At 36.1% G+C, this 20,383-nt stretch overlaps 2 protein-coding genes across 2 annotated transcripts; one reads left to right on the top strand and one right to left on the bottom strand.

Annotated features, from left to right (window-relative positions):
* The first annotated feature begins 1,493 nt into the window (after positions 1-1,493).
* Positions 1,494-3,221, top strand: LOC120332360 (uronyl 2-sulfotransferase-like). The gene has a single exon (XM_039399590.2). It carries the CDS (start codon positions 1,718-1,720, stop codon positions 2,705-2,707), a length of 990 nt encoding a protein of 329 aa, XP_039255524.2. The 5' UTR covers positions 1,494-1,717; the 3' UTR covers positions 2,708-3,221.
* A 4,777-nt stretch (positions 3,222-7,998) lies between these two features.
* Positions 7,999-15,991, bottom strand: LOC120332359 (uncharacterized). The gene is made up of 8 exons (XM_039399589.2): positions 15,844-15,991; positions 15,234-15,335; positions 13,930-14,040; positions 12,343-12,594; positions 11,792-12,043; positions 9,971-10,138; positions 9,186-9,371; positions 7,999-8,796 (listed from the first exon to the last, which is right to left on the bottom strand). Exons 1-8 carry the CDS (start codon positions 15,902-15,904, stop codon positions 8,594-8,596), a joined length of 1,335 nt encoding a protein of 444 aa, XP_039255523.2. The 5' UTR covers positions 15,905-15,991; the 3' UTR covers positions 7,999-8,593.
* Positions 15,992-20,383: the final 4,392 nt, after the last annotated feature.

Raw genomic sequence — 20,383 nt, 5'->3', positions numbered from 1 at the left:
GAACAGTGGTAATGATGTAACAATTGGCAGTATCTAAAACGCAAAAAAGTGTTAAACGTATTAGTATTTATTTACGGTTAAAGTTGAACTGTTAAATTATTTCACTTAAGTTTGGCGGGCTATTATAAATCGTGATGCGGAAAGTAATTGGCTCGCGGTTTGGGAACCCTCGATCTAAATTAATAAGAAATAACAGTTTCAATATTTCAAAATATAATCTGAATTGGAAATTATATTTTACACATCACCTGTTTATGTGATGAAACCGGAGTCAAAATTTTCAACAGTGAATTTTCAATAAACTTCCGTCTTCCTGTAAAAAGTGAACCATTTTAATACAATAAAAAATTATGTCATAATCTCATGAAACGGAAACCCAGTAGGTGCAATATTCCGTCTGGAGTGGAAGCAAAATTGTGTTTATTAATCAAGGTCATCGAGTCGAAGTCTTAAAACTGTCTCCAATTAAGGGAAAACAGACTAATATTTCTAATCGGTATAATGAATATAAAATGATAGCATATATACGTGGGTTGATATGCGCGTCTTTAGTTGCCCTCGGGTAATACAGCAATCTTATCGACGAACGACCACCGTTCTACATTAGTGACGCTTGAACTTGATATCAACAGTGCTGGCAGAACTTTATTAGGAATTGAATTTCAGCATTCGAATTTTGCTGCTTAGCGAATTTTATTTATAGTTTAGAAGTAGTGAAAGTAATACCATGATCATATTATAATGAACGTCGAGCAATAGGGCAGAATCTCAAGCTTTTATCATTATTGATATATTAGTGCAAATGGGAAAAGGTTTTTAAGTACCGGAATACTACTGATATAGCCTAGAAGTCATATGCAAACTTATGGAAAAATCGATGTCGTTTCACATCTGCCAGTCTGACCCACAAGAAAGGTAAATATAAGGTACTTCCGTAGTACGTGAAACCAGATGGCGGGCACCGGAACGTAGTATGTGTACAAGGTTAGGGTTAGGTCATAATTTCAGGTACGTATACTACGGGAGTCACTTGGCTAGTCCCCTTCATTTTATAATGAACGTCGAGCAATAGGGCAGAATCTCAAGCTTTTATCATTATTGATATATTAGTGCAAATGGGAAAAGGTTTTTAAGTACCGGAATACTACTGATATAGCCTAGAAGTCATATGCAAACTTATGGAAAAATCGATGTCGTTTCACATCTGCCAGTCTGACCCACAAGAAAGGTAAATATAAGGTACTTCCGTAGTACGTGTAACCAGATGGCGGGCACCGGAACGTAGTATGTGTACAAGGTTAGGGTTAGGTCATAATTTCAGGTACGTATACTACGGGAGTCACTTGGCTAGTCCCCTAACTTGTAATAGAACTAAAATAAGGAAAATTGGAATAAAATTATGTCCTAACCATTACCTGGTACATATACGTTCCGGTGTCCGCCATGTTAGTTCACATACTTCGGGAGCGCCAAACATAATGTAGTGTACATACCTAGCATATCAACATAATCTTTACTTTTAATTATTGTTTACCAATTTCATATTTATAGTTTATTTAAACATTGCATTCATTCAATCATAAATGCGATTTAATATAAAGATGCAAATCAAATTCTTGTATTGAAGAAAAATGAAATCGTGGAAATAGAGCAATGCTAGGATTACCCGAATCGGTTGATAAAATTGCTGGACGTTCAGAAACAACAGTATTTAAAGATGCCAAGATTTACCAAGCAAAAGCTAGTGCTGACTGTGGCATCAGTTGCTTTATTAGTGTATTGCTTTCGGAACTGGGAACCTTTGAAAAGAGTAGATTCAAATAATCGAAATGAAAAATATAAAACTGTATCAAGGATTAAAAAAAATACAGAAAATAAATCAATTGAATTAGATATGGAAGCATTCAAAAAATCTAGAACCAGGACAGTCTTTTATAATCGTGTCGGAAAGTGTGGAAGTAGAGCACTTATGGCGTTAGTTAATCATCTGTCTGGTCGCAACAATTTTTGGGTCCAGGAATCACTGGTAACGGCAGTTGAACATCCAGGTGTTTATGAGTCTTTGCAAGAAATGATGACAATTAATAACCTTGTTCCACCCTCGTTTTACAACAGGCATATTCATTATTTAGATTTTAAACGATATCATCTCAAGAAGCCTATTTATATTAACATGATACGAGACCCGATTGAAAGATTTGCTTCTCATTATAATTATCTCAAATACGGAGACCTTCAGGGCGAAGTAAAAACTGGTTCGCAATCTGACTTGGAAGATATAAACGATTGTGTAGACAAAAGTGTTGGAGTCTGTGATCCTAATTCTGAAATGATGTTTTACATAGGATTGTATTTTTGTGGTGTGCATGATCCTCCATGTTTACAACCGGATGAACATAAGAGAGTCGAAATTGCAACAACACACATTGACGAAGACTATTTGTTCGTGGGTATCTTAGAAGAATTTGAAACAACCCTCTTACTATTAGAAAAATTGTTGCCGGGGTATTTCACAGGGGTGATGAAAGTACGCGCTTTTCAGAATTTTCAGCAACGAAAAAATGAGACCGCAACTAGGAAGCAAGATTTTCTTACAGACAAATCTAGAGAAAAGTTACGAACGATTAATATGGTGGATGAATATAAAGTTTATTTCCACGTTAAAGAAAAATTTAACAAATTGAAGCAAAAATTTGGCATTTCTTGATGTCGTGTATTATAATAAAAAGTTTTGTTGTTGCTAGAAATGTTATCTTTATAAATTTCACGTACTTATTAAATGCTATGCATCTCTTGAATGTTAATTTCGTGTGCAAATAGTGCAAAGCTTATTTCATATGGACCTTAACGGTCTGGAATAATAAATGGATTGAAATATTTACACTAAAATTAGGACATCAAGGTCAAAGACAAAATCAACCTTAACATGAATTTCAAGGATTGTCCCAACATGTGGAAATGTCTCTTGCGACTCTCAGATATAGTAAATACACAGACCTTCGATAAATTGGCTAGTCTTCGAGAATGTGGTAGTTCCTTTTATTGTCAAAAAATTTGGCAGATTTCTATATATCTTATGCACATCTAAAAACAAATCAACCGGATTTGTGACCACCCAATCATTTACTGAGAACTTTTAGGTTTTAATTATTATTTTATGATTATTCGTTTACATATTCTGTATTCTGGTCTGACAAAACAATAGATTCTCTTTCTCTCAATTTCTACAAATGCCTTGTAGGTTGAAGTGCTGGTATACGGGGTTTTGGGGACGGGCAGTCAGAAAATATGTGTAAAAAAGACATGTGATTCACACTACAGAAGACTGTTGGTAACTAGTGGAGGTACCTAATTTTGTTCGCCTGCTTTACATCTAGTTGTATATGGGGACTGGAAAATATTTGCAGGAATATATTCACTTGGCTAACACAGACAGTACCCAAACTCGTAAGAAAACTAAAATGAGAAAAGTCGAAATAAAATCATGGCCTATAATCTGTAAGAAAATATGTTGTCGTTATTAATGAAATAAGGTTGAAGGAACGTCGGATTGTTCGGTATTGACACATTTGCTGTTATAAGGTAGTCATAAGAATTTATCACTAGGAGTCAGCACATGACGCCATTTTGATTGCACTGCATTTGAAATACATATTATTATATGGCAAATCCGCCTACGGCCTACTTCCGCGTTGGTCATATCATGCTGCGTCATAGAAAGTTTTCAGGTGATCCCACTTCTACGTCAGTATAAATGACTTTATATAAATCATTTGATGACATAATATGACTGTGATATAATAAAAATATTTTGAGATTCAAACGACTATTGGTATTTATCAATCATGTGTAATATTATTTTTTCATATCACAGTAAGTAAGAGTAAATTACATACAGTTTGCTATTTGCACAAACAGTCCGGCTGGTTGGAAAAGCAATGGTTGTAGGATGGCGGGCTAATACGTGCAATGGTGAAGTACAAAAATCTGTTTTACAGGGAAGTACCGTATTTTCCGGCAAATAGGTCGCTTTTCTAGACCCAAATTTTTGACCTGATTTTGTGGGGGTCGTATTATTAGGCGAGTATGATAATTTCCATTTTTTTGGTGTCGCCTTATTATGTAATGTATTAGGTAATGTTCTTTTATGGTGGACGCAATCGCGAGTTGAACACAATTAGATTAATATTGAAAGAGAGTTTGAATTCCCGTAGTTATTATGGATTGAACGCTACAAGAAAACGTCATTATAGGCTATTTCACCCAATGCGCAAACGCAGTGACCGCTCAAAAGGCATTGCATGGTAATTTGAGATTCCGATGTTGATGCGATTTTTTAGAAAACGTTAGAGAAATTCATGTGTGTTGGCGTGCGGCAAGACTCTTGAATCAAGTAGAATTGTCATTCTTGATTTGTGCCCACGGAAGTCACTTATTACGACCGCTTATATATATATATATACATTCATTATAGACATGGCTTGAGTAGAAGTACTGCGTGCTAAATTGTATATATGTATTGTGCTAATAGGCTATATATACATAGTTAAGTTTATGGAGCGTTCTAATGAGCCTTTAGAGACGCAGCTATGGCTCTATGGGTTAATTAAGTACAGCTATGTTTGCTGAATAGGCTGTTCGTCGATTTGGCAAATTCTACCTAATTTGATTAAACACAATGCATGGAAAGTCGGCGATAATTTGGAAATTTCAATTACTCATTTTTCATGTATCTTATCACCGTTTCAATAAGACAAAATTCCATTATGACTGTATAGTTTAAACAGGGTCACAAATTCTATACGATTAGATTATTTATTAGAACTCGTGAATGTGATTACTGCAAGAAAAGTTTACGAAGGAACGTTGTTTTCGCGATGCAATATTTGGACGCAATGAAAGCAAGGCGGTTTGTAATTCGGATTTTTTGTGCAAATCCCCCCCCGCCACTAATGAAAAATGTTTCGGAACAATCAGCATTACTAGCCCTCATCTAACCCTAACTGGATAATTACTATTTTTTTTAATTTTTAGCCGTGCGGGGTTGCATTTTGGCGGGTGCTTTGTATAAAAGATCCTGTAATCCTTTTTACCAATTATGTTTTTTAAATCACTTCAGATATTAGATTTAATGTTTATACGAGCAAATGATTTCAGCAACTCAATATTTATTAAAATGAAATATTTTTATGAATATTTTTATCTTTCAATTTTTTTTATGTAATGTTGCTCGACATTCTGTTTAAGCACGTTTCAGAGAAGTAGCTATATCTATGTTGCGAGCAGAGGCGTGTTATTAAACTTCTCTGCTACCCGGGGTGAGTTTCTGGTAATGAAGCTCCTTGTCCCAAAATTCATAAATAATTTGAAAGATAAATAAATTATAGATGTTGTTATACATGAAAACGAATAAATTGAAGGTCAAGTAAGAGTGAAATGTTTTTACAGTAATATTTTTATTTAAATCAACAAACTGAGTAACAAACTGACCTCTACAACATTCTCCCCGGAGCGGCTGCCTCTATGGTCCCCTCTAGACACGCCCATGGTTGCGAGTTACCATAATTTAGACTTTTGTCTACATTGCCCCAAAATTTATTAATCATTTGATTTGTTTTGTCAGATTGTGTCATTAATTGTCAGTCAAAATTTCGATTCGCTGCTGAAATCTAGATTTTATCACGAAACACGGAATCAAGTATGAACTGCTCGAAGAACAATTCCAACAGTTTCTCTAAATCCTTTGAAGATGTACTCAACGAGAAATTCTACGTCGACATAGTCGCAACAATAATTTTGATTTATTTAACGTTCTGTCAGATCTACGTTCTTATTTCGAAGAGATTATTTAAACTTCAACTTGGAAAATGCACGGACCTTTTGCTGGCTTCGAACCTTCGATCTGTGATGAGTTTTACACTTGTTTTTACTGGCCTAGTTGCCTTATCTAAAATGGTCGCGGTGTTTATGTTTCATCGAAATATCAACAGCCCAATTTATATAGCTGACGTACTTCTATCACAGTGGGCATTTACTACGGAGTATCTCATATTGTGGCTTCGTCAGACAATGTTTCACAGCGAAGCATCTTTGAGGCATCTTTCATCAAGACCGTTGCATAATTTCAGTCGATTTCAAGGATTTTTCATGTTATTCTTCAATTTGTTTTTTAGTATTGTGATTGGATATTATGGCATTCAAAATAATGTGATAAGATTGACTTGTTTACCAACATGGATAACATTTTGTTTTTCTTCTTTATCAAATTGAAACTCAAATTTGTACTCTTGCATTGTTTATAATTCCGTTATTTCGTCATAGAAAAACGTTGAAAAAATCTTTCAAGGGTCAAAGATTACAACAGAAGTCTATTAACTTATTAAAAAGATTGATGATAATTACTCCTATAACAATTTTAAGCGACATTCTCGCATTTGTTGTGTTATCTATATCTGGATTATCGGTGGTCTATAATGTCAATGTAGCTTTCAATTTGTGGTGTCTGCTTCTTTGCTTTGACGACTGGAAGGATAGGATGCTGCCATGTTATCCACATTGCAAATGTTGCGACGGAAAACATCAAAAAAGCAATTTAAGTTCAAGTGATGTTAATGAATGTAAAACCAATGAAGAAGAAGTTTGATTTATTGCATCTAAAACAGTGGTTCTCAAACTTTTTAAGCCGCCCCCTTTTTAGAATTTGTCAAGTCTCGCGCCCCACCTCAAAAATGACTAGCTAACAATAAGCTACAAATAACAGATAGTAAGACGAAAGTATGTTTTATTCAAAAAACACGTTGAAAATACGTGAATGGAACGTAAATATTCAAAATAAGGCGGTTAATTAAGGTCAAATCTAACAAATATTTTGATTTTTAATTAGTTTTATGTCCCCTCAAAAAATTGTCCACGCACCCCTTGTGGGATACGCCGCACTGTTTGAGAATATTTTCACCTATTTTCAGTTATTTAAGCAGATGAGTATTTTTTTTTTGAAATTATAAGTTTCATTTTACTGTTTGATGTGTAAATATTTATTTGTTTTAGTGATCACTGATGCTCACGATACAGCCTTTATTGATTTAAAAAAAAAATTGAAGTTTCAAAGTGGTAAAAAAACGAATTGAACTGTTACATTTCATTTATATCCAATTTTAAATAAAGTCAAAATGCACGTATAATGGCGATGAATTATTCTAATTCTGTGTATTTGTTTGAGTACGATGATGTATTAGGTCGATGCAAGAACATTCTTGAATGTTGAATTGAATTTATGATAAACGACTCATTCAATTAACGATACAAAATTCGTTATTTCACGGGATGTTAATTTGAATATTCGAAGTTATGATACTTTGTGTATGATAGTCTTATAATATGACTAGTCTTATCTGTCCCGGATGGAGTCAAAAGTTCGTAATCGTGTCATTGATCGTGTCTTTCATCAATGCACGTATAAATTGTTTGATTCACATATCGCCCTTAGGTGCATGTTGGTGACTCATGGTAAGATGATGATACACAGAATTGTGGTTTTAACCTTTACCCAAATATAAGGTTATTTTAGCATCAGCGTTTATTTAAATAACTGCTGGTTGTCGACGACTGTATTCACCACAATTTTAAAAATTGCGCTGCAGGTGGACTTTGGCTATTCGGTGCTACTGAAAAATGACTTTATCATTTTATTATTTAATTGGATGAATTTCATTCTAAAATTCATAATTGCGCTCACGCCCACCATTTTGAATCTGAAGTCTGTTATCTTGTTTGACAGACTCACACACTTATCTTCTTACAGACTTACACTATTGCGGTCTTGTAAACATAAAACTTCCTAGCGCATAAGGCATACAGTGTGATAATATAAGCGAGTGTGTGATCCACATCAAAATAATATAACAGTGTTTGTATCAATTAACTTGAAGTCCTTGGATGTTGGCGGGAAATCTATTTCCAAAAACAGAAAAATTTAACATATGCTAAAATTTGTTCACGTTATTCTAATATCAACATTTTTAGAGACAAATTCTCTTCTAAGTGCAAGAGGAAAATTTAAGAAGACGGAAAACTATCAAACTTGTAACTAAGATCTCTGAATTGCACTGCTGGAATTTCTGAGAATATAAGCCCTCTAAATTTGGGGTGTGCAACCTGCGCCCGCGTCAAATAAGGCACACAAGGAAAACTTGTGTGGCCCGCGGAGAAGTGTCAATTTTAATGGTGTGCTTCCCGCGATACAAGTTTTTAATTTAGTTCAATTTAGTACGTGCAAGAATTCCAATTCCAAAGTATATCTGAGTTTATGGAAAGCAAACAATGCATGTCACAAAATTTATAATCAAAATTTGTGTGTCTGCAACTGCTAGAAAGCCTATGTTAGGTAAATGTGTGGCTTGCGGGTTCACCCATGTTTTTGTATTTGGCCCTCCTGTATTGAAGGCTGCACTTTAAATAGGTAACAGACGTTTGTGAATAGCCAACATATAGCCATAATGTCTTGTGTATTATACTGAGGTACGAATAGAACAGAATGAATCGGTTAAGAAACGGTTTATCCGGTTAAAAATTGGAACTTGCATCAGAGATGGCATTATCTTTGAACATAGCTGACCGCTATCCCACGTGGTTGATTGCAAGATAGAATTTCACGACCGTAAATGTCGAAGTATCCGGCCCTGCATCCTCGACAGCTGCTGATTCTGCATTCCAAAGCGGGGTTACCATAGCAATGAGACTGGGTGCATAAATGCATTCCGCAGTGAGAAACTCGAGGAACATGGTATGGACATTGGCCTGTTGCGAAATAAATGTTCATTTTGAAATACATAAATCAAGTGGTTGATAAAATCATGTCTTATTAATTTACAATCGCAAATAAATCTAATTTTGAGTATTTCTTGATGAAACAAAAGTCAAGTATTTCGTGAAAGGTTTCTTTTTAAAAAAAATTAATTAAAAAAATATAGTTTTTCGGCTCTCAACAACCTTCGAATTTTCATGACGATATTAGGAATTTAAGTTTGTCATAATACATCCACAAAAATCGCAATGGGATAAAAATACACGAAAATGCCGTGGGGTGTTTTCTTAAATCTCACTTTTTGCATTAGTGGCTTTGTACGAAAGATCCAAAATCGCAATGGGATAAGAACACACAAAAAATAAACTGAAAAATGACTTACAAAGTGACGATATATCTTGATTCCATTTGGTATAGAAACGTGGACGACAATCGGGACAGGTAGTGCCACAAGTGGCGTAGATATGCGTGGGACAGATATGTCCAGTGTGACAAGCCCTATATAAGCAGTCACTCGGGCATTGTTTGGGTCGAGACAGTAGGGCTATAAAAGCGAAGGTGAGCAAATCTGTGAAAACAAAACAGAAACTTGAGATATTGTGAATAAGAGTATAACTTACTGAATACTGCAACAAAGTCACCTTCAGATATAGATACCGGTGAGCTAGCTAAACCAACAAAAACAAAATTAAAAAAAAAACAGGTAAAAGTCTCATAGCTACACTATCCCCATATCTATAGAAAATTTGAGAAATGTGTATCAGTAGCCAAGGTTGAGGTAGTGGTTGCCAACCTACTCCGTTAAATGTATTCCTTCATCTATTGAAGAACTTCTCAACATAAAAAGATCTTATTTACTAAATCTTCAATGGATCCGCAGCTATCGTTAAGCGCAAGTCGTTTAAGTAGATTATAATATGTGCATAAATAAGTAATATAGTATGATTGAATAACTAAAGAATATCGGTAATAATACAAATCAAAATTCAGTTTCGATAACAACAAAATTCTTCCCCGAAAAAAGATTTCGCCCCGGCTGGGAAAAGTGGGGTTAAAAAGAGAAGTCACAACAACAACGTTCCAGCAAAACGGCCCGTAGATCTCGATCCGTCCAATAATTGTTATCGTGATATTCAAATAGAATTTTCAGTAATAAATCGGAAATACTTAGATTTTTTTTCTTGGGTTCGATGCATTGAGTTCCTCCGCAGCTACCAGCGCAGCATATTTCTCCGCTTTCACAGCCTTCGTTGTTCAGACATTCTATGTCGCCCATTCTTACACATACCACGGGTTCTGGTTCTGGACATTTCGGATCAATTTCGACGTCATCAGCTAGAAAATTATCAAATAGGTATTATTTATTGAAAATACTGTATTTTAATGCTAATATCTATGGATGAACCGACGCTTTTATAGTTTGACGGACTTTATCATTCGGCGCTCGAGAAGTATGTGTGGAGGTATCTAAATGAAACCTATGGGTACCTATGGGAGTATATTCACCTTGCTAACACAGACCGTCCCCGAACTCGAAACAAAAACAAAATAAGGAGAATCGGAAAAAAATTAGGGCCTAACCCTAACACGTACTACGGCAGTGTTTGTCAACCTTGATATCAGTAACCCAAACCCTACCCTTTTAATCATCTACTACTGATACATACCTTTTTAATCACTGATAGCTACCTTTTTAGTAAGGTCCAATAAAGACAAAAGGACAAATTGCCACCTGCTGCTGCCACATTCTGACATAGAACAGTAGGAGGAGGATAGGATTTACATATTTATCCCGGGGAGAAGAAAGCCGATAATACGTCCTAACCATATGGCGAACCACGGCCTTTCGTTTGATTACCATTCCATGTCGGGTATGTGATTAGTTAGTTATTTTGACCCACCCTACGGCTGCAAGGAGTACAGCAATTCTCTCGCACATTACCATCCCCATATGAGAGTCGAACCGGCGAACCCACGCAGAGTTATCAGAGGTGCGGTGGCGAGCGTATTCCTACCGCTTAGCACGATGAGCCGCGCCAACTACATGATTACTCTGCCGGGCGCTACACCGCATAGACACACAAATTACGGCACCCCTGACAATATTTTACGGCACACCGGTGTGCCGCGGCACCAAGGTTGTAAAACACTGTACTACGGGAGTACCCATCCTTGTACACGAAATGGACCTCACGATCGCTGTTATTATGTTGCTGTTGTGTAAAAATCGCTTTTTTCTGCAACTACTAGACCAATTGCTTTTAAATATTTAGTCTTCAAATTTTGGTGTTGACGCCAGAAGGCTATTACTTTCATTTATTTCAAAAATATCTGTGGGATCTATGGGATTCGTTGTTTGCTTCGAAGTTTTAGTCATAAAAATTGCGTGCCGTAGCTCCGTGATCCCATCTCAGTGAACTGGTGGTCAGACTACTGGTACCATAAAAGGCTTGATACTACTTCCTTTGGGTCTTCGTGTCCGTATATTTGAGCATTGCTCTCTCGTTTATTTTGAAACCAAATTCGATTTAACAAATCTAATTTTTTTAAGAATTTAAAACTCCAGAAGTATATAAAAATTAATATGTTCTAAAATCTACGAGACAAAAATGTACAACATAAAATTTTAAAACAAATTGTTAAGATAAGTAATGTTATTGTTTATCAAACCATACCTGAATAAATAAATATACCATATGGACATAAACCCTAGGGCGCTAGCAAGTGTAATTTGTGGTGACGCGATGGCGTAGCGGACGGACAATTAGGTAAACAGCGTTGGGCCTCGCAGATTACACAACTCTTAGCTCATGACCCCACTTCACATATGGTGTGATAAATTGAATCGGCAACGCCGAACCAGAAAAAGCAAATAAAAGTAACTCCTCAGTTTAGAGATTGCATAAAGGTCGTCAATATCCGCCACATAAATATCGCCGGTATCTAGCCTTTTATATAGAATTAAAATATATCAACCAATCGTATTACTTATTTGACAAAATGTTCCCATGAATCCAAGTTTGCATTTACAGGTAAAATCTCTTCCGTCGGCAACGCAGATTCCGTCGTGTTGACATGGTGATGGGTCACATGGGTCAAACGCCATGCAAACCGTCCCACAAGCCCCGCCTGGGCAACACAATTCGTTAGATTCACAGTCGCCATTCTCCACACATTGAATCTCACAACCACTAGCAGCGGGCGGTACAATACATCTCGGATCCGTCACTGGGGTAACAGCTGGAAGCAGAAATATTGGTAAGGTAACCGAGAGTTGCAGAGTTTCAGTCAAAAGTGCATTTGTTTCAAATGTAGAAATTGATATTTGCCAAAGTGAATCAATAAAAAAGGGTGAACATTTTTTTTGTAAATGGGTTCGAAAATTTGACACTTGATATTGTCCAATTGATTTTGTTATCACCTTTAAGTTCTACTTTTATTACAAGTCTTTATTACAAGTCAATTTTCAGGTTTTCGACTCACTTGGGTGATCAAGTTAGTTTGATATACTGTTAGAATATATCAAAATATTATATTACGTGATTCACAAACTTCTCCCTCAAATCCCTTCTTGCACAGACAGGTGAAATCTCTTCCGTCTGCAATACACGTTCCGCCATTTTCACACGGTGATGGGTCGCATGGGTCAAACGGCCAACATACCGTTCCACAACCTTGGTCTGGACAACACAATTCGTTAGATGCACAGCCGTCATTTGACAGACATATAATCTCACAACCATTAGCAGGAACCGTTGCAGTACATCTCGAGTCCGTTACTGGGGTAACAGCTGGAAGCAGAAAAATTGGTTAGGTAACAGCGAGTTACAGAGTCTTTGTCAAAAATGTATTTGATTTCAAATAATATGATTACTTTCAAATTTCACTTTTGCTTCAGTTTGAATGATTGAAGAAATTGGCATTTAATACTAATAATAAATATTCGACTTCCGAATATTTAAATTTACAACGATTAGAAATATTCTGTGGCATGGTCAATCCTATTCGATTAAGAAGTAATTCGTTGTAGTTAAAATCCCTAAATGCGAAGTGCGTAATGGGAAAATTCAGATTGGTATTAGAATTGGCCACTATCAAAACATGTGAGCTCAATCACGAACCTTTTAAAATATTTTGGTATGAGATTTAAAAACAGACAATAGCACGTTATATACCCTGGGGCTGAATATAACGCAACACCAGTGCATAGTGTTTCTCCTTATATTCTCATAAAAGAATATAAACACATCTCTATACCACCACAAGAAGCAATTTTCAATTTTAAATAAAAAAACATAATCGCACATAAAAAAACGACTTCCATAGAACCAACAAGAATTTTTGAAATGAATAAAAGTAAAACAATCTTTCACCACTGAAAATCTCAAAGCAATTGGTCTGGTAATAAAAGTGAAAAACGAATATTTTCATAACGATAGGAGGCAAAATACCAACGAGAACAACATAATAACAAAACGATCCATAGATCCACTTTGTGTCCAGTAGCATTTATTTATTTTATGTGGATATAAGGCAAGGGTTGGCACGGTTTTTAGAACAGGGGCCATAAATTTTGCTCAACTAGACTGGCGTGGCATGTAAGTATAACGTAAAAAGTTACTTTTTACGGAAAATATTTACAGTGTTACAAAAGCCAAAGTGGAAAACAATGAGCCTTGTGACAGAACTGAATTTAACAAATTCCGTGAGCTATTTCATAGCTTAACATAAGAATTCGGTTTTAGTTTAGTTGTGACAGAATCAGGCGGGCCAGATTGAATTACCAAACGGGCCGGATTTGGCCCGCGGGCCGTAGTTTGATATAAGGCCTCTGGAACTGATAACAAAACTGCCACGAATATAAAATGACAATGCAATTCAAAATATTTTTATACATTGACAATTTTAAGTTTAAACGCAACACGAGAGTACGAATAAAATTTAAAAAAATAAAATTTCATTGACAGGTGATTATATTTTCACAAGCTATCAAATTAAACAATACGTTCATTCACAACTAGGAATGTAAGTTTCGAATATTTTATTCGATTCGAAATTCTGAAACTTACATCCTTATTTACAACCTAGAATTGTACTTAATAGGTAAAATTATAAAAATGACTCACGCGTACTACAAGTTGTTCCTGTCATTCCCAGTTTACAAGTGCATTCAAAACTTCCCATATCTTTAGGAGTGCACACTCCACCGTTCAAGCAAGGTAAGGAATCACAAGCAGCTAATATAAAAGCACAAAACTTAAATGTGAAAATTTCATGAAAACATATAATGAAAATAATTTCAAGTAGGGATTTTTGTTGAATGTTACCGCTACTAATGCAACAATGTGATACTTGAGAAAAACACCCTTGACACGTTAAGCACTGCAGATTGCTCTTGCCACGCGTTAAGAAATTGCGCGCTTGTCATTATTAAAGGCGAGGTGGAAGTGAAAATTAATTGACTAACCAACTGTTTTCCTTGTTTGCTCTGCTTTCACAAATTAATTTTTGCGGCTCAAGAGAATAGCATTGTAAATGGTAACTCAAATACTACACGCAACCACTGGACAAATATCTATGTAAAGTATTCAATAATATGGGAAGTATTGATTCTTCTTAATATATTTAGGTCAAGTACGTTTCAACGTAAAAAACAAATATATGATAACTTTAAGCGCGAATTATAAATTTTGTATCCAAACTTAATTCAATATCTTTCTTAGTGGTTTGAAGGCTTATTCTCGTGCCAACATCGATTCTACAAATTTTTACAGACTCATAGGAGTCGATTATATGGAGTATAAGGGTTCACGTCTTGTTAGTAACTCTGTGCAGATTCTCGTGTGGTCGTCATAAATTCACAAGTGCGTTGTGTAATGATTGATTTTTTGATTCAGCGGCCCGCGAGTGTCATGTCCACGCCTTGTGTTACCAGATATTCGAATATTAAACTGCTATTTTAATATTCGACTTTATATTCGAATATTTCGCCAGCACTGATGAGTAACCATGCAGTAAATAATTATTAACGTGATTGATTTTATGTTAACAATCTTGCCTTCTATGTATTATATAAATTCTAACGAAATTAGGACTTGGTTGGTATTAAATTTTGGTACAAACGTTTGCGGCCCGCAACGAATTTTCTTATGTGAAAGTGGCCCGCGAGAGGAAAAAGGTTGGGCAGGCCTGCCCTAGAGTATAATGCTAATGTGAACATAACAAGAGCAAAATGACCTTGTCTATGACATCACAGATGAGTAATAGAAATCATGAGTAAAAAACGATTATGTATGGTGGTGGTCCACATTCAGTGAACACTAAACCGTTTCATACAGTTCAGTTACCGCTATAGCCTGGTAGCATCTGGTATAGGTATGCGTTAGGTATCGGGTTTAGGAAACCAGTAAAAGCTATCCGAATGACTTACTTTCGCCACAGAGTGGTCCTATCCAAACGCCTGTGCAGGTGCATATTCCATTAATTTCGCAGACCCCTCCATTTTGACACCCGTCCGTAGTACAGTCTTGAGCTAGTAAAAAGATTTGAAGATATTCGAAAGAATTACAGTTCTCCCCTAAATTTTGAAGTAAACATTTCGGCGCTCCAGAAGTATGTGTAGTGTACCAATATGGAGGTAACTAATTTTGTTCGTCTACTTTACACCAAGTTGTGTGAAGGGACTGAAACTTATGGGCAGAGGTATATTCACTTGGCTAACACAAACAGTCCCCGAACTCGTAATAGGACGGTAGTGATAGTAAAAGTACGGGTACACACACTTCGGGAGTACCCACATTTCAGTGTTATTAGAACAGGATTCATAAATCTTTATCTTTCAATTATTCTAACCTCTATTACTAGTGTATTACTGATTTATTCCACAAAAAATCCGCGATTGAACGCAATAATTTATGCCAATAAAAGTAAATTCAATTTTAAAAGGTCTATCCCTATAGTATTAAACCCGATATAACTCTGTTTCTTTATCATTGATTGAGCCGGCTCGTCTAATTGATATTTTTAAAACATATCTATACCTGATAAAGACTTCACAGCTATTGTACTGCAGACCCACAAGGTATACAGTATCGAATGCATGACGATATCCAACTTTTTCTCCGGGTAGACTGAACTAATACAAAGATCTACTCAATGCTTTAATCGTAAAAATAAAATTTTCTAGTATTGAACGAAATACAATTTCTAGGTGCCTCTTGGAATGCGATCTCATCTGCTTAGCGTGATCCCAATCGCGTAGCAAAGTCGCCCCAATTGTGGTACCACTTTGGTACGCGTTTAATCTCATAAAGACATTTTCATAGAATTCAGTTCCTAACACACCCAACTAAAATCACCAAGATCACGCATCGCTGAGATCGCATCCAATGTAGCATAATCATTCGGTGAGAGAGGGCAGAATACAAATATTATAATATGCAAAATAATGAAATAGTAGCCTACAGACAAATGGTCTTCTGCTACGGTTACACAAAAACTGTGTTAAATACACACATGGTACATTATCAGATGTACTTTATTTTGCATTGTATATGATAGCTTAAAACATTATTTACAGTCCTTAAGAATTTACTAACTTTAATAATGATTAGAATGTTTGATATGGGATCATGATCCTCAGAAAAATAACAGCATCTACTGCGATACGACTTGAAAGTTAAAAATTATATTTATTATTAAGTTCTCTTTAACTTTCTGTTGTAGCTACTACTAAATACTACAAGTTTTGGTACCGGGTGGCGCTTTCAAGCTCCGACAGAGCTTATCACGAATAAAATCTAGCCTGTGGCGATGTTTATCTCAATTAACTGACGAGTTGAGTTGTAATGGCAAAAATAATTCCTGATAGGCATGCACAATTAAGTGTGGTGTGTTGATAATGACTAAACGCAGTCTAATTTTGGTCGGGGATCATAGTGTAAACTGTAAGGAGTAAGCTGTCAAATATTTCAACACTACCGGAGTTGAAATTATGAAATAATAAATTAGAAATTACCTTGACTGCGATTGCTTTTATTTACACAATAAATGCTATAACACGCTAACAGCGATGCAACAAAAATAAACGAAAAGAAGAAGCGATATTTAACCGGCTCTATCCGGTCTATTTTGAAATAAATTTGCATAACCAGTTTTATCCATGTCATACAACCCGAAGATGCAAACAGCCGATTGAGTGTGCTCGCTTGTATTAAAACAGAACCTTCGATATGGCAACGTTCAAATTAATATTAAGACAACGTTCAAATTAAAATTATTAAAAAATATCCAGACTATTCAGCTGCTGGGAATAAATTTGAAATTTCCAGAGGCAAAAAAATATGTGTTTCAAGATATTGAAATAATGAGAAAAGAACAACATTAAAAAAGCATCGTTTCTCTCCATCACTTGCAGTATTAGAGTAAATGCATTAATTACGGCTTAATGCAAAAAATGTCTTTCATAATATATATGTACTGACAGTGACAACTTATACTGCGTGGCGGTGTGGCTCTTCGTGCTAACCAGGGGTCGGCAATCTTTTGTTGCTCGCGAGCCAAAGTTAAAGGTTGCAAGTCATTGGCGGGCCGCACATATTTTTAGAAAGTTGAAAACCGAACGGATGATACTTTTTATAATAAAAATCGAGCAGTGATACATCTCTCGAATAGAATATAGATTTATTTCCTCATTGCATTGCATCTCGAAAAATTCCATTTGAGTATTTTCGTCGCCATTGAACCCTTTGCACTTAGAATCAACTTTTCTGCATTTTGTTGTCATTTGTCTAATTATAATCAAATTATAGGTTCAATAAACAAGTAAATGTGAATTATATACTTGTTAGGGTATAATATCCACACTTGTTTCACAGTAAAATCTGTTGCTGTTTTGTTAATATAATTCAGTGAAACGTCGCGGGCCAGATTATATTACTCCGCGGGCCGGATCCGGCCCGCGGCCGTAGGTTGCCGACCCCTTTGCTAAGCATTAGGAATACGCTCGCCACCGCACCTCTGATTACTCTGCGTGGGTTCGCAGGTTCGAATCCCATGCGGGGATGGTTATGTGCGAGAGGATTGCGGGACTCCTTGCCGCCGTAGGTGGCTTTCTCCAGCATCAAGCCCATGCTTCCGAAAACAAATAACTAACTAATCCCATACCCGATATGGAATGGTAACGGGACGAGAGGCTGTGATTGCCATATGGTTAAGCCGTCTTATCGGCTTTCCTCTCCCCCGGGATAAATATGTAAATCTTATCATATAAAGTTACGTTGAAACACATAATGTCGCGAAATTTATTAACAAAATGATAAATTCGAATATGACGATTAATACTTTCTCGGTCTGGGAAAACTAATTGCTGATGTCTAAGAGCAATGAAGCCATTGGTATATCTTAAAATGGTTTTCTTTTCTCATTTTGGAAAGTTTATTATCGACATTCGATTATCCTCTGTTATTAATTAACACTGTTTCCACAAAAAGAAGCAAATTGGTTGACGGGCGTACAGGAGGTAGTGGAAATGTCTTTCCAACTATAATAAATAAGTTCTGTAATGCAGTTGTAATGATCAGTCAGTATTTATGCAAATTCAGGTCTCAATTCCGCATCAATTTTTCTTCAGTCTATTCATTCACAGGTGAGATATTAATAATTTTGAACATGTGTGAAATAATGAAGTGAACGATGAGGCACAATTCATGGGCGCTAACAATACCTCCTATCAAAAATCTAACAACATCATCTTGTACAAGAGAAGTATATTTAGTGAATTCTGCTTCGCAACACCAAGAAAACAAATATTAAGCAATTCAGGTCGAATTACATTACCTAAAATGGGAAAGACTTATGAAAACACATGCGACAACGACGTGAAACATATATATCACAATAACACGTATCAATGGTTACAGAAATGTCGGAAAATCGTTTATAATTCAGTGATTCCCAAAGTGGGCGATATCGCCCCCCGGTGGGCGAAAACGATACAGAGGGGGGCGAAAAAGTCGAAGGGGACGATAGGGGGGCGATTTCGCGAAACCTGTTTTTGCTCGGCGCATCGTGCTCTTAATTACTGTACCCTGCGTGCGGAAATGGGGTAATGTTCACGACCACGCCTGAAAGTCTGTCTGAGTGAGGAATGTGCCTGAGTGGATGCGAAAGGGGGCATTGTTACGTTTATTTTTGCACATTGCTGATTGGCCAATGTCACGAAGTAAACAGGGAAGTCTATGCCAGGGGAAACATCCAAACAGCGGTTTTAACGATGAATTCATTTTATTTATTATCTACGTTCGAGGAGTAAATTACATTTTTTACGTAACAGAAATTATCGTGAGACACGTTTAGACTAAATTTTAATATATCCTAAAAATTATATTGAACAGCTACTCGTTCAGAAAAGTTGATGCTGAGTGCAGGGGTTCAATAGCGCAGTAAATATTCGAATATATTGTAATGCAATAAGGAAATAAAATTCATATTCTATTCGAGAGATTCATCACTGCTTGATTTTTGTAAGAATGTATCTTCTTAAAGAAAATTTTTATCAAAATTTCACAAACCATGCGAAAATATTCACTTCGATGTTTGGAAGTACATATTTATGCGAACAATTATTTTCGAAAATGAACATTACAAAGAACTAGGATAGGTGATACCCATTTAGAAAATCTTCCAATCTTGGCGTCGTGATGCTATCAAGCGTGATGCAGCAACAAGACAGTGTCACATTGAATATCATTGTAATAATTTTTTAATAAGACGACTGAGTTCAGTTCACAAATTGTCGCAGTTTTATCACGATGTTCCGTTTTCAACTTTCAAAAAATATATGCGATCCGCAAACGAATAGCAACCCTAAATTTTGTCCCGCGAGCGACGTAAAAGTTGCCGACCCCTGAGCCATCCGTGTCCACGAATCCAAAACCAACGGCTGATTAATTCCATTGACTGGTGATCGGACTGGAGGACGTGGTAGGATAAGGAATCGGATTTTTTTTTCATTATTTTAATGTGAAATGGGGTGAATTTAGGGAGGTAAATGCAAGAGTACACGGTGGTTTTTGAGGAGGTAGAACCCTGGATTCTTCCATTCCCGATCTATGATATGGTGAAAGAGGGGTTTTCAGCCGTGCTGCTATTGCTATCAAAACAACAAAATTGCCTTTCCATCAGTAAACGGGGTAATTTTAGATATAATAAAAAACTCGCTGAAGAACACCAAGCTCATCCATCTCATTAAAAACACTATAAAATATGATTTGTCTTTTTATTTGGTCTGTAATATATTCGTGTCAGACTTTCAATTTTTTTTTGCAGTGCCGGGGGGCGATGAAGTTGTATAAACTACTGTAGGGGGGCGATGGTACAAAAAGTTTGGGAACCACTGGTTTATATGACTTACGAAAATATGGCAACGGTCATTTTCATTTTTGAGTTACCAATCCATGACGTAACATCTGAGTTAACGCATGAATGATTTCTCAGACAGGCTCAATATGAAATATATCTTAACTGCCCTGTATGGGACGACCAAGAGGGTTCAAAATTGATCAGGTCCATGTCGAAGTA

This window comes from Styela clava, chromosome 13 (genome assembly GCF_964204865.1).
Source record: "Styela clava chromosome 13, kaStyClav1.hap1.2, whole genome shotgun sequence".
NCBI lineage: Eukaryota > Metazoa > Chordata > Ascidiacea > Stolidobranchia > Styelidae > Styela > Styela clava.
This window is presented reverse-complemented; position numbering and strand designations above follow the sequence as displayed.

Coding starts and splice junctions, on each gene's coding strand:
- LOC120332359 (XM_039399589.2), bottom strand. CDS start 15,904: ATGCATTCGATACTGTATACCTTGTGGGTCTGCAGTACAATAGCTGTG. Junction 14,041..15,233: donor AGGACCACTCTGTGGCGAAA/GTAAGTCATTCG, acceptor CTTTTATATTAG/CTGCTTGTGATTCCTTACCT. Junction 9,372..9,970: donor ACCCAAGAAAAAAAATCTAA/GTATTTCCGATT, acceptor TTGTTTTCACAG/ATTTGCTCACCTTCGCTTTT.
- LOC120332360 (XM_039399590.2), top strand. CDS start 1,718: ATGCCAAGATTTACCAAGCAAAAGCTAGTGCTGACTGTGGCATCAGTT.